Source organism: Dipodomys spectabilis, unplaced genomic scaffold (assembly GCF_019054845.1).
Source record: "Dipodomys spectabilis isolate Male_0828 unplaced genomic scaffold, ASM1905484v1 ptg000288l, whole genome shotgun sequence".
Taxonomy (NCBI): Eukaryota; Metazoa; Chordata; class Mammalia; order Rodentia; family Heteromyidae; genus Dipodomys; species Dipodomys spectabilis.
In genome coordinates, this window is record NW_024870965.1 from 626,960 (window position 1) to 640,854 (window position 13,895).

Consider the following 13,895-nt stretch of genomic DNA (forward strand, 5'->3'; position numbering starts at 1 on the left):
CAAACCACACCTCCATTTCTCATGAATTTTTCTGCCTAAGCTGGCTTTAAACCACGATCCTCAGATTTCAGCCTCCTAAATAGTTAGGATTACCAGTGCCCAGCTCCAGGGGAAGGCTTCTGGAGGCTGCAAGGCTTGAGCTGAGTCTTACAAAATGGGAAGAGCTTGGAGTGGAGGAGGGAGGCATGTCTTTTGCCAGGCATCACATGGATTGACCTGTCTAGGCAGATGGAGAAGTTAGCACAGACTCCATTTTAAGAGGCAAGAGGGAGAATGCATGGGAAGAACATGCTAGACAGAAGCACCAAGCACCGGTCCTTCAGGGTAGATGGGAGACCTCCGGATAGTGGGAGAGCCATTGGCAGTGTGGAGACCTGTCCCCAGAGGCCTAACCCGAACAGAACTCTGAGAGAACACATTCCAGCAGGATGAACCAGGTCCCCATGAAAGGCTCCGAGGTAGAACCTTGTTACTGTGAGTAAAAAGGACGGTGGGTGTCCTCAGAACTAAATCCTATGACAACAAGACCAGACAGGAAATGGCTCAGTGACTGTTCGATGTGGGGCCCAGCAATCAGCAGTGGAAAGAAGCCTCGATTTTGGTTGTAGGCCCTGTGCTGAAGTCCCCATGTCTGAGAGAGGAGAGGCCAGGACGGAAGCTGTGGTAGTAGCTAAGGTCATGGTGTTTACACCCACCCAGACCTGCAGGGCATGAAGACTCAGCTCTCCACTGGGGTCATGCTCTCAGACATCATAAATAGCTCTCCTGGCTCCTTTTGCCTCCCAAAAGGTCATTAAGTCATTAATTATACAGCAAGTGGCAATAAAATGGTCTTGGTCTTCCTCATCTTCCCCCAGCTCAGGGCTTCAGGATTCAAGGGCTCTATCTGGAGCCAGCTCCCTTGCTCCATCTGTCCTTTGCCATATGCATAGGGTAACTTCCCGAATAGAGGCAGAACTGTCAGAGCACAGGAGTGCCAGCCCCGCTACCTACCCACTGGATGACCATGGCAAAAGCATTCAGTCCTTCTCACCACAAACGCCAGGGATGAATCTGAACCCAGACTGCAAAGGGACTCAGAATGTCCCCAGCAAACATCGGGCTGCTCACCATTGCCTTGATCTGTGATGTCCATATCTTGTCTCTCTCCAGGGACAGAATTCCTCATCCCACTCCCCAATCTGAGATGCTGAAATAACCACATGGGACACGTGGAAGCATCCAGGTGCTGAAGCCCATTCAATTTGAGTGGTATCGCGGCTCTGCCTCTCTCTAATCTTGGGATCCAGGTGAACTGGTCAACCTCAGTTTTCTCAGACATTAAATGGAGATAAGATTATCTACCGCATGTGCCTGTCATGAGGTTTAGACAAGATGGCACGGATAAGGTGTTTCCTTATTGTCCTGTTTGCTGCTTCCTCCTCGCTCCTGGCTCTCCTGAGACTGGAAGCACTGGTGGCCTAGGGGCAGTGATGCTTCCTCTTGGCCCTCAGTTCTTCCTTATCTCTGACAGGCTACGAGTTGAGCCCAACCTGTAAGCCATTGGTCATCTGCCCTGCCCTGACCCCACATTCTGCCAAGCCCCATGCTAGACAGAGCTCTAGGATTCTGGAATAAGAGAGAAATCCATGGGAGATATATACAGATCACTGATGTCCAAAAGGAAGAGCATATGACCCATATATATAATTTTCTAACGTACTCAAAAATGTTTTATTATGTCTTATTTATGTCAACCTATCAAAGAATATCTGATCTTATTTAAATACGTCATCCGTGTAAAATTTACATCCTTTTTTCTCCCACGAAGTGTTTGAGATCTGTGTGGTATTGGAGAGAACAGATTTTTTTTTTTTTAACATAAGAGAACCTAAGCCGGGTGCCAGTGGCTCACGCCTGTAATCCTAGCTACTCAGGAGGCTGAGATCTGAGGATCACAGTTCAAAGCCAGCCCAGGCAGGAAAGTCCCTGAGACTCTGATCTCCAATTAACCACCAGAAAACTGGAAGGGGCACTGTGGCTCAAGTGATCGAGCACTCACTTTGAACTGAAGAGCTCAGGAACAGTGCCCAGGTCTAGAGTTCAAGCCCTATGACCAACCAAGAGAGAGAGAGAGAGAGAGAGAGAGATCCCAAAATGTAGTGGTGAGGAAATTGGTGTGGTCCAAGGAAGTACAATGAACTATTCATTCATTCATTCATTCACTCATTCAATAACACTCTGGATGCTGCCTGCATATCTCCCCAGGTTCTCTGCAGGAGGCCCCTGATTTGGGTCACCATCCCTCTCTGGTTGCAGCTATAGCCTGTCCTTCACCTTCCTCCCTACCCTTGGTGACATGAGTCCTGCTTGCCCTATCTAGGCACAGCTCTGTCCTAAGTTGTACAACATGGGTCCTCTTCGCAGCAGCAGTGCTCATCAGGGGTCCTAGACACGGGAAAGGCAGGGAAGAAGAGGGGCAGAGACAAGGCACCCCTGGATTTCTGTCCCTGGGGGATTTGGGGCCATCTTCTCCTGTCTAATTTAGTTCCTCACATTGGATGAGGCATTCCAGTGGCAGGCCCTGATGGGAGTGGAGGAAGACAGGACAAATGCTGACCTCACAAGCTTCCCTTTCAAAGGGAATGGACTTGCTTGGCGCTCATGAGGTTTGACACAAGTCTGGAAGAGGAGTTCCTTACCACCCTGAAAGGCTGAGCAGATAGCAGGGGAGCTCCTCCTATAAAATAGGACATGCAGAACCCAGACCCCACACACCAGCACCAGCCTTCTCCTTCTGCCTCCAGTAGCTCTAGGTGACCCAAGCAGACACTTGGTCTCTGCTCGGGAGCCCAGCCATCTGATACTCGTGGTGGCATGGGTCTTCATCAGGCAGATTGGACCCCCATCCTCCACTTCCCTCTGGTCCAGTGCAGGGATGCTGGTCTGCACGGCCACTCAATTCCTGAAGGAAAGGAAGATCCCATGTTGTGGTGTCATCAGGGAGGGAAACATAACCCACAGGCCTCCTGGTGGCCACAGTCCCATATCTTGTCCCCACTGCATACCTGGCATGCTTGTTGAGTGACTGGTCTGGCCATTGTCGTAAATCTTCCAATACAAGAGTGACGTCCATTGGAGCCAGGTTTTTCCCAACTCACTGGACTCCTCGCCATGACCCAACTTTCCCAGGGGATGGGGTTTCTGTCAAGAGCTGTTGTGTCATCCTGAGTAGTTCCTGTGTGCTTCCTGGGTGCACTTCCTCATCCAGCAAATGGGGTAGGAGCCCCTGCTTGTAGTCGGTGGTGAGAACTGATGGGGTCATGGATATGAAGCTTGACTCACCTGCTAAGCGCTCACTCCATAGTTATCTGTTTCCTCTCCCTTTCACTGCTGTCCAAGGGGGAATGTACCCACCTATCCCCCAGCTTACAGTAAAGGGGTGCCACGGAACCCAAAGATCTCTTGGGGGCTTCTGCTCAGGCATGAGGCTTACAGTGCCACTTCCTAGGAAGGGCTCAACCTCAGCCTCAGTGCCAACATCTGGGCACAGGCAGTACATCGGCATCTCAGACAGAGGTTAGGGGACTCAGCGAGATTGGGGTAGAGCACAAAGTCAGGGCACATTAAGACCATGGGGGAGGATCTAGCCTGACCCCTAAGAGCTCAATAGGGTGGTCCTAAGTGTGGGTACCCAGAGACCCCTTTAAGAGGGAGTCACCATGTGCAAGGAAGATAGATCAGTCCAGACAAGCCTTTCCACGTACAACACCAGGCACCAGGTGTTGGAGGGATGGATGCACAGGTGGTCGGGACACAGGTCACTATTCTCAGGAGGGTGTGAAGAGAAGGTGCTATAGCTTGGATTTTATACACTGAACCCAACCTTGTCAACATGTACACATGTAAGGTTTGTGCTGTCTACTGTACATACATTGTACTTCGATGACTTAAAAAAAATCACCAGCCAGGCACTGGTGGCTCACGGTTGTAATCCTAGCTATTCAGGAGGCTGAGATCTGAGGACTGTGGTTTGAAGACAGCCTGGGCAGAAAAGTTCCCATGAGACTCTTATCTCCCATAAACCACTCAAAACCTAGAAGTGGTGCTGTGGATCAAGTGGTAGAGTACTAGTCTTGAGCAAAAAGAGGCTCAAGGACAGCATTCAGGCCCTGCGTTGATGCCCCCACAACTGTCCAATAACAACAACAATAATAATAATAGATCACCAGAGGGCATTAGACCACCTCCCCCACAAGCAGATAGGTCTGTGCCTCTTCTACATAGGTATGAGGAGAGATGGGTGTGGCTCCTGGTCTCCACTGAAGCCCACGAGTGACAAGATGGGTATTCAGTCATAAGCCAAAGCTGGACACACCCATCTGTGTGCTTGTGCATGCATTTTTACCAGAATCTGCCCTCTGCCCAGACCTTGCTCCAGTTAGAAGGCCACACCAAGACCTGTGCCTTGAGTCCGGCCTAACTCCCTTCTGTCCTCAGCCCCACCCTTAGGGAGGCCCGGAAAGAGGATTTTTCAGCTTGCAGAAGACCACTGACTGTCCTTCTCCTCCAGAGAGAGGGTCCCATCCAACTGTCCCTTGTGGGGGAAGGTGGGGGGTAGCAATGGACCATTTGCAGAAAGGGGTTCTGGGGAGCCCTTGGGGAGCTGCAGCTGCCCCAGATGACAGGGCGTGCGCTGTCAGAGGCTTGAAGAGGCAGTCCGAGAGCCATGTCTCATCGCTTGGGAAGCCGGGTGCAAGCGCGGACAGCTCCCCTGACGCAGGCGGGTGTGTGTGTGCGTGGGGCGGGGGGTGAGGGTGAAGCAGCTGCTGCCAGGGGAGCAGAGACTCTTGCCTGTCCTGCCTGCTGTGCCAGCCCTCACTGGAGAGCCTGCCCGGGCCGGCAAAGGAGGCAGGCCACAGTGGGGGCTTTCCGTGGCTCCAGAGGAGCCTGGAGTTGAAGCCCGATTGTTCTCCCTTGGCTTTTCCCTTCCTTCCTTCCTTCCTTCTTTCCTTCCTTCCTTCCTTCCTTCCTTCCTTCCTTCCTTCCTTCCTTCCTTCCTTCCTTCCTTCTTTCTTTCCTTCCTTCCTTTTTTTTCCCCCTCAAGACTACTTCTCTAACACTTGAGCCCTAGCTCCACTTTTGGCTTTTTAGTGGAGGTAAGAGTCTCTTGGACTTTGCCACCCAAGTTGGCTTCAAGTCATGATCTTCAGATCTCAGCCTCTTAAGTAGCTAGGATTACAGATGTGAGCCACTGGCACCTGTCTTCTGGGCTGTTCTTTTGGGAAAGGGACAGCACCGTCTGTTTTTGTAGTAGGGGGCTTCTAAGTAATGCCTTCCCCCAAGCTGGAGAGAGAGAGGGGGGTCCACTAGATATGACCCCCAGGAAACAGACCAGTCATACCGCTCTGGCCTAGAACAGGTGTCAGCTCCCATACCTAGCCTCCCTGGGTCCAACCCATCCCTGCTCTCCCTGACCTCTCTACTGCTACCATGAGACAGGCAGGCCCTGTCATCTGTCCCCTGCTAAGCGGCCCTGGACCAGAGGGGATTCATCGTAGCTCCTGGAGGGAGGCCAGCTTTGTGGACCCCCAGAGGAAATCATGAGGGAAGGGACAGAGGGCCCAGGGGGGTGTCTCCAGCTCCAGGGCCACTCAGGGAGTTGGGAGGTGTCCCCAATGCTGCCAGGATGAGTGAGGTGAAGCAACACACAACGCCCAGGAAGGAGTCTGCAAACGGCAGCTCAGCAAAACCGGGGCTGTGCCTCTCCCCCAGAGTGAAGAGCCGCAAGACGAGGAACTGGGGGAGGGCTTGCCAGGGCCCACCTTGCCAGGGCCCATCTCAGAGCATACAGTGGCTTGCCCTCCCCCTCCCCCAAAGCAGGCCCGCCTCTGGCCTAGTCCATCTCCACACCTCACCCATTGCCCAGTGCTCCAGCTTTGGAGCTGGGAGTGGCTGGATCGGCCGAGGCTAGCATCAGAGATGGACCGGGACAGCAGAGACTAATAACGGACATCCATGCCAGCCACAGGCTCCTGATGTCCAGTAATCTGAAGACTCCTCAATCCAGACCCTGGGTGGCCTTCTGAGACTTCATAACTGGAGAATCGGCCCCTGGCTACCCCTGGGGATAGGAGGGGGGCAGGAGAGGGCAGAGGGCCAGGGAAGATAAGCTCTGCCAAGAGCTGCCAGGGAGGCTGTCAGGGATTGGCCATGACTAGAGGGGTGTGGGGCCGGGAAAGGGGTGGTTGGAAATGGAGGCCCTAGCTGAAGGGGCAGAGAAGACTGCCCTGAGCTGAGGGCCTGGGGCTCCATCCCAGCTACTCGGTGCACAGCACCTGCAGACAATTGTGGAAACACTCCTTCCCTTCCCCAAAGCCCCACCCGCCCAGCCTGTGCCCAGTCCGTGCCCAGCCCATGCCCCACATCTCGGGCACCTCACCCAGGACACCATGTCCCAAGAGTGTGACAGAGCTGTCAGCAGTTAGGCCGCACCCCTGAGGTACTGCCAGCTCCCCCCGCCGAGGTGCGTAGGGTGAAAGGAAAGGGCCCTGCTCCATCTTCCAGTGAGAATGTCTCGTGGAGGAGTGCAAGGCCAGTGCCTGGCAGCGTCTCCGGCTAGGCCTGGCCTTGCATTCCTTTCTCTCCAACCCTGTCCTGGACCATGATACTTGATGGAACACTCCACAGGCCTGTGCGGTCTATTCATCGGAGCGGAGGTCCCGATGGAGCCCCACTGTGGCTATGCCTTAGATTCCCCCTGCCCCTACCTCAGAGAGACTCCAAGCTTTGGCCCAGAGAAGAAGAGAAAAGGGTCTGCTGTATGGGCTTAGTCTCTGCTCTACACCTAAGTCCCCAGACTCTAGCAGGGTAGAGGAGGAGGTTTGGGGTCTGCCCAAGATCTGGGGGGTGGGGGAGAGGGAAGCAGAGGAAGGTGCCACAGAGGAGACGTACACTCCATTAGGCCAGGTAGATGGAGGTGGCAACAGGTTAGGTCCTATCAAGGGCCCCAGCACTGGCTCATGAACATGCCAACTGGGACACCCAGGCTTCCCAGGGCCCTGCCCATTGCCCTCCACTCTGAAGACCTTGTCAGTGCCACCCAGACTCTGAACCCCAGCCTCCAGAAGATCCCAGGCTGACAGTATGGTCAGGTGGAGGCCTGTGGAAGGCAGGGAACAGGCACCTGGAAAGGGAGAAACCCTCCCCTTCTCCCCAGGCACAGGGGTCCTGAGGCCAGTAGGGAGTTCTCCCCAGAGAGACGTGCAGAGATAATGGGAGCATGCCTGCTGGTGCCTAGGATTTCCACACCAGCTCTAGCTCTGCCGTCCATGCCTTCTCTACTCCCAGGCTATATACCATGTTCACAGAGGGCCCTTTAGCCTTGCTACAAGGCCTGCAGCACCACCTGGTGGTATGTCTGGGATAGCAGGCAAGTAGACACCAGGGATTGGAGGAGGCTGGTGATGGTGGTGGGTGGTATCTAGGGCCCACCGTCCTCTGTGGCCCTCGCCTGAAGTAACCAGGATTCTACATCGCTGCTCTCTTGCTCTGGCTATAATCAGCCTGCGCCTTCCACAGCTACAGTGCCCAAAGCCACCCTTCAGAGGGGTTGGAGAGCTGTACCACCCTGGCCCCCACCTGAGAGAAGAGAGATGTAGAAATAGCGGTGAGGGGGAGACAGGTGTGCTGGAGCCAGAGTTCAGGCTGTAGAGCACCAGCCAAGGAGTGAAAGCATCAGACAGTGAATTCAAGACCTGGTCTTAGACGCCCCCCCCCAAAAAAAAAAGTAAGGAAGAAATAGCAGTGCCATGACATTAATGTTTGACCCTCAGAAGTAGAGGTGTGGCTTAAGTGGTAGCATGGCAAGCCTTGAGCGAAAAAGCCAAGTGAGAATGCAAGGCCCTGGCTTCAAGCCCCGGGACTAACACATACACACAAAAAGAAAAAGCGAACAAAAGAAACGGGTGATACTGGATCCTCACAGCCCCTCTCTCTAGAGGAAGATCATGTTTGAGGATGAAGGCGGCTGAGGGTTTGGGGTGAAAGTTACTGGGCTCTTAGGAAACAGAGGCCTCCATCCCCCCTGTCACAAAGGGTAGTGGGCTGAGGAGAAGGTGAGGAGCCTTGGAGAAACTTCCAGCCCCTCTGACAAGGGCCCCAGCATGAACCCTGGAGGGTGATTCTTCCTATTCCGATGAATTCAGGCCCTGGGGAGGGACAGGTCTGTTGTGTGGCCTACCAGGCAGCCCTAGACACCCATCCCTGCCTGTGTCCCCCCTGATCTAATGCCTAGGGGCGGAGGATTGTAGCCTCAGGCTTCTGCGGGGCAGAGGCATGTGGAGGCCTGGGCCAGGAGGGAAAGGTCTTCTCTGCCACACAGACATTCTGACTTTTCTTGGCTTTTCTCTTCTGGCAATCAACTTTACAAACCTGGCCTACAGGAACGCCCAACTGTGACCTCAGTCTTTTCTTGAGCCGTCCCCCCCACCAGGAGCCACCTGGTATAAAGCTTTGGCTTTGGGGTTTCCCCACCAACATGGCGACCCTCCAATTAATTAACCTGCAAAGGTTTTGCCTTCTTAGTCTGATAATTTAATGACGAAGTTCAATGAGCACTCATTCCCTCCCCATACTCCCTGCCTTCAGTACCCTCCTCCTCACCCCGGTCCTCCCCTCTCCCTTACTCTCCCTCCTATGGCCACAGAAGACTCTACTGTTCCCACCAAGGGCTTAGCCTAATAAACAGGAGCTGGCTTCCATCTCCAGAGGTGGAGAAGACTCTTCCACAGGGCCTCAGACATCTTGTTCGGTGACTCAAGCTCAGAACCAATGTTTCCACCTCTGCGACCCTCCTGGTCATTCCTCCTCAGAAGCCCCCTTGCTCCTGAGGCTCTGGGCATGGCCTCCATCCTTCAGAACTGACTCCCCAAGCCAGTGTGGGTGTCCAAGTAAAGCTTCAGAGATCTACCATCCATCCGATGGCCAGGCAGGGACATCCCAGGTAAGGCAGGACTAGGAACTGGATTCTGCAAAGATAGGATTTTCCAGCTGTCCTGCCCCTCCCACACCTGCCCCCTGGGAAGGCAATGTTGTATGGGGGTTACCAGTTCTGGAGGCTTTACAGCAGTGGGCAGGACACAGGCTCAAACCTTCCTGAGCCACTGAGTATTCTGTGAGCTTCCCTGGCCTATCAGGCAACCACACCTCCTGCTGAGGCCTTTGAGGATGGCTTCCTAAGGAGCCTAGCCTAGGCATCCTAGAGGCATATCCTGGTCTAGTGCTGAAGGGCACAAAGGTCAAATCTGAGTAACTAAAATTGCTCCGGGGCTACTTTTTATTTCTTACTATTCCCAATGTCCGGTGTTTTAAATACTACTAGGGAAACATGTTTTCTTATTAACATATATTATTTGTCTTGGAGATGGCCAGTGAAAGTCAGCCTCTGAAAAAAGGTAGCCAGTGAAGGTCAGCCTTTGAAAGGAGGTGGCCAATGAGGGTTGGCTTCTGAAAGGAGGTGACCAATGAAAGTCAGGCTCTGAAAGAAGATAACCAATGAAGATCGGCTTCTGAAAGGAGGTGACCAATAAAAACTGGTCTCTGAAAGGAGGTGACCAATGAGAGCTGGCCTTTCTAGAGCTCAGCATCACATCTGGGTGTGCACCTGCGTGTATCTATAGCCTGTCATTCTCCTCCCACCGCCTGCTCCAGGCCACACTTGGACACTTAGTAGGCAGTACCCCTGTCATTCTAGTCCAAATGTCTTATTTTCCAAACTGGTAAATCAAGGCCCTGGGAGGGGCCATGGTGGCCAGGTTAAATAACAGAGTTCACACAGAAGCAGGGAGAGAATCTTGGTCTCCTGGTCCCTGGTCCATTTGCTCTAGAACGGCTTCCTGAAGGCAGGCAGGTGGCTGTTCCTTGGGTTCTCCCTCCCTCCCCCTGCCAGCACTGTCCACTGCCAGGGCAGCCATCATTACCTGTGACAATGAGGGTGGCGGTGCTGACAGCCTGGCCCAACGGGTTCTCCGCCACAGCCTTGTACCTGCCACTGTCCTCCGGGGAGACGCTGGGGATGATGAGGGAGCACACGCCCAGCATGTCAGTGCTGTACAGCGCACGGTTTCCGTCCAGGCTCTGGCCATTCTTGAACCAGGTGACCCGAGGCCGGGGGGTCCCCTGCACGGCACAGGTCATGCGGCACTCACAGCCTGGAGGTAGCAGGTGGGGCCGCAGACCCACCAGGAACCTAGGCTTCTGGTTCAAGTCGGGTTCGCGGTAGCTCGGAGCCTTCACGGTGAACTTGTCTGTGGAGAAAACCAGCAGAAGAGGGGAATGTCAGAATATAAGAAAAGATCTAGAAAATTCAGAGTGCTGAGGTGTGCCACATCTCTACTTCTGTTGTTGTTGTTGTTCCTGATTAGTTGGAGTCTTAAAGATTTTTCTGCCTGGGCTGGCTTCAAACTAAGATCCTCAGATCTCAGCTTCCTGAATAGCTAGGATTATGGACATGGGCCCCGGGTACTAGACTTACCCAGGCTTTTCATCTGTCATCTGCACCTTTTGATTCATTGTTTTATCCTTTTTCCTAAAATTCTTTCTACCTTTTGATTGACTACAAGCTAACATGTTTACTGTGGACCAACACATGGAGAATCCAGAAGAACAAGATAAAAACCAGCTACAATCTTGCCTCGTTGAGATGACAGCTGCTACATTTTGCCTTGCAGACCTTTTTTTTTTTTTGGTCAGTTGTAGGGCTTGAGCTCTGGGCCTGGGCGCTGTCCCTGAGCTATTCAGCACAAGGTGAGTACTCTACCACTTGAGCCACAGCACCACTTCCAGTTTTCTGGTGATTAATTGAAGATAAGAGTCTCACAGGTTGGGGCTGGGGAGGTGGCTCAGTGGTAGAGTGCTTGCCTTGTATGCATGAGGCCCTGGGTTGGATCCCTCAGCACCACATAAGCAGAAAAAGCCGGAAGTGGTGCTGTGGCTCAAATGGTAGAGTGCTAGCCTTGAGCTGAAGAGCTGAGGGACAGCGCCCAGGCCCAAAGTTCAAGTCTCATGACTGAAAAAAATAAAAAGCGTCTCACAGACTTTCCTGCCTGGGGTTGGCTTTGAACCTTGATCCTCAGATCTCAGCCTCTTGAGTAGCTAGGACTACAAGCATGAGCCAGCGGTGCTCAGCTCTTGCAGACATTTGTAGTTCATACACCTGAAATCACTCCAGTTGATTTTATAATCTGCTTTTTTTCCCTTTGTGGTTTATATCTTCTTGATTATAAAATATGCTTTATTTTCAGAGAACTATTTCAGAGAAACTTTTACTTATCTTATACCCCACCCTGCTTCTGAGAATCTACCCTGACGCCCACACCTCCCCGCGGAGGCCAGGGCGCAGAGGACATCATTGTCACCATAGGTGGGTTTCAGGCGGGAGGGGGTAGAAGATCGCTGCCTCTGCCTCAGATCCTGATTGACCCCCATTCCACACCTCCCACCCACCTGGGACACACGGCTTCAGCCAGCTAAGCCCTTCCCTCCTCAGGAGACGCTTACCTCGCTGCCGGGAGAGGAACCAGGGCTGGCTGGTGTCTGAGGGTAGGCTGGCCCCCAGGTCATTCTTGGCTATCACCCGGAAGTGGTACTCGTGACCCGGAAGGACTCCCAGGAGAGTGAAGTGGTTAGTGTGGACCCGGTCAGCCACCTCCCGCCAGGCGCTGTGGGTGGAGGAGCGCACCAGCACTGTGTAGTGCAAGGGTGCGTCCCGGGCCTCGTCCGGAGATGGCTCCCACTGCACTGTCACTGTCCCGGGCACGTTCTCCTGCAGGTAGATGGGCCCCGGGGCCTGAGGACATGCTGCAAGAGAGAGGGCTATTGGACCCACACTGCAGGGCCCCCCAGATGACTGCTGGGATGGTCCTCCACCAAGCCCCCTATGTCTTCTGGGGTTCCTGGGGGAACGTAGCCTCGCCTGGCAGGTAAATAGAGGCAGAGGGAGCTCTTCAGAGATCCACAGTTATCTCTACAGCATGGGAAACTTATCCCCACCCCCTTTATTGTTTTTGAGACAAGGCCTCACTATGTAGTCCAGACTGGCTTAGACTTAGAGGTCCTCTTGACTTAGTCTGTGTGCTGAGAGTACAACCAGGTGCCACAAGACTGGTTCCAGAAGAATATTTCAAACTCAGTTTACTTTTTAGATAAAATGACCCAGGACATGGACAAAGGTAGCATTCACAAAATCAGGACATTCTCTCTCTCTCTCTCTTTGCTGGTCTGCTTTATTATTTCTGAATATCCAGGGACTCTTCCTGGGCAGAGGTCCCAGTGGGTGTCTCTTTAGGAGAGGACACGCATTGCCTTGCCAGGGTTACAGTGTGGATGTCTTTGCTTATTAATGCTAAATGAGCAATAACTGGGGTCTGGGAGGCGGCACAGCGACTCCAGATCGCTCGAGTCAGAAGGACAAGGGAAACCCCTCTCCTTCCCTCTGCCTTCCTCCCATGGCCAAGTGCAAAGGACAGGGTGCAGTGTTGTCACCTTGATACAAGGCAGTAGAAAAGCAGGCAGCCAGGGGAACTGAGGCCCAGACAACTCTAGGATGGCAGGGTAAGCTGATAAACCAAGACCTACCTGCCTGACAGTAAAATGGAGGCAGGGGGCTTCAAAAGGATTAGCCAGGCACCAGTGGCTCCCTTCTGTGATCCTAACTACTCAGGAGGCTGAGATCTGAGGATCCCAGATCAAAGCCAGCCCGGAAAGGAAATTGCATGACACTCTTATCTCCAATTAGCTACCCCTCAAAAGCCAGAATTGGAGCTGTGGCTCAAGTGGCAGAGCACTATAGCCTTGAGCAAAAGAAGCTTGGGGAGAGAACCAGCACGAAAGAAAAAGAAAAAGTGAAAAAGACAGACGGGCGAAAGAATGAGGTATTTCCTCTGAGTAGGCACTGACTCTTCAGTGCTCTAACCTTACAGGAAACAGAAAGCAGGCTGGCCCTTCACCAAGACAGCTTATGCCACATACTCCCTTTCTCTGCTGTATTTATTTTCCAATAACCATGCATGTCTGCTGTGTTTGCCTCTTGCCTGAATTCTTCTCTGGCTGGACCCAAAGCCTGAGGTCAGTTTAGCTGCCCTCAATTTCTAGTCACATATTTTGGTGCATTGGTTTGGAGGTCAGGCATTAAGTATGTCTTTTTCTGCCTGGGATGCATCGAAAGGTGTAATTGCAGACCCAGACCTGGGAGAATGGTCTGCGTCCAGGCCAGATGAAACCTGCATACCACGGTGTGAGCCCAGAACCATGCCTGCCTCACCTGCCACCCTGATGAAGAAGCTATAGACAACCTCCTTCCCCTGAAGGCTGCGCAGCACCACCGTGTAGCGGCCGCTGTCCGAGGGGCTGGCTGCGGGAATCAGAAGCTGGGTGAGGCCATCCTTGCTAGTGGTCACGCTTCTTTTGGGTAAGGGCAGGCCGTCCTTCAGCCAGCTCACCTCAGGCATGGGGGCAGCCTGGAAAACAGGAAGAAGGACAAGGTGAGGAAAGGAACGTTTTGTAGGAGTCATGGCATTTAGGCTGTACCCGAGGGAGAAATGATGAGAAGAACATGCCAGAAGGGGAGTTCTCTAAGCAGATAGGCTTGCTGAGAAACAGGCTTGTGGGGAGGACCCTCAACATCACACCCATGCAGACATCTGGATTCTATTCTGTGAGCAACCAGCTGCTGCTGTGAAGAGTGGAGCAGCACCATGCTGTTAGTTTTGCATTCACACAGGAGCTGCTGGGTGGGAGTGAAAACGGATCTCAGGGAGGGAACAATTCCCCATCTTGGTACCTAAGAGTAGGTAGGAGGTGACTTGGGAACCCCCGCAATAGGTACATAGTGGGAGAGGGAGGATTTTGGTGGCCTG

At 53.1% G+C, this 13,895-nt stretch overlaps 1 protein-coding gene across 1 annotated transcript in view; it reads right to left on the reverse strand.

Annotated features, from left to right (window-relative positions):
* Igfn1 (immunoglobulin like and fibronectin type III domain containing 1) overlaps positions 1-13,895 on the reverse strand; it is a 76,536-nt gene that overhangs the window by 12,547 nt on the left and 50,094 nt on the right. The window contains exons 22-24 of the mRNA XM_042701180.1: positions 13,301-13,496; positions 11,539-11,838; positions 9,960-10,286 (exon numbers count right to left, since the gene is read on the reverse strand). Coding sequence (XP_042557114.1) covers positions 9,960-10,286; positions 11,539-11,838; positions 13,301-13,496 — 823 coding nt within the window. The remainder of the gene's footprint in view (positions 1-9,959; positions 10,287-11,538; positions 11,839-13,300; positions 13,497-13,895) is intronic.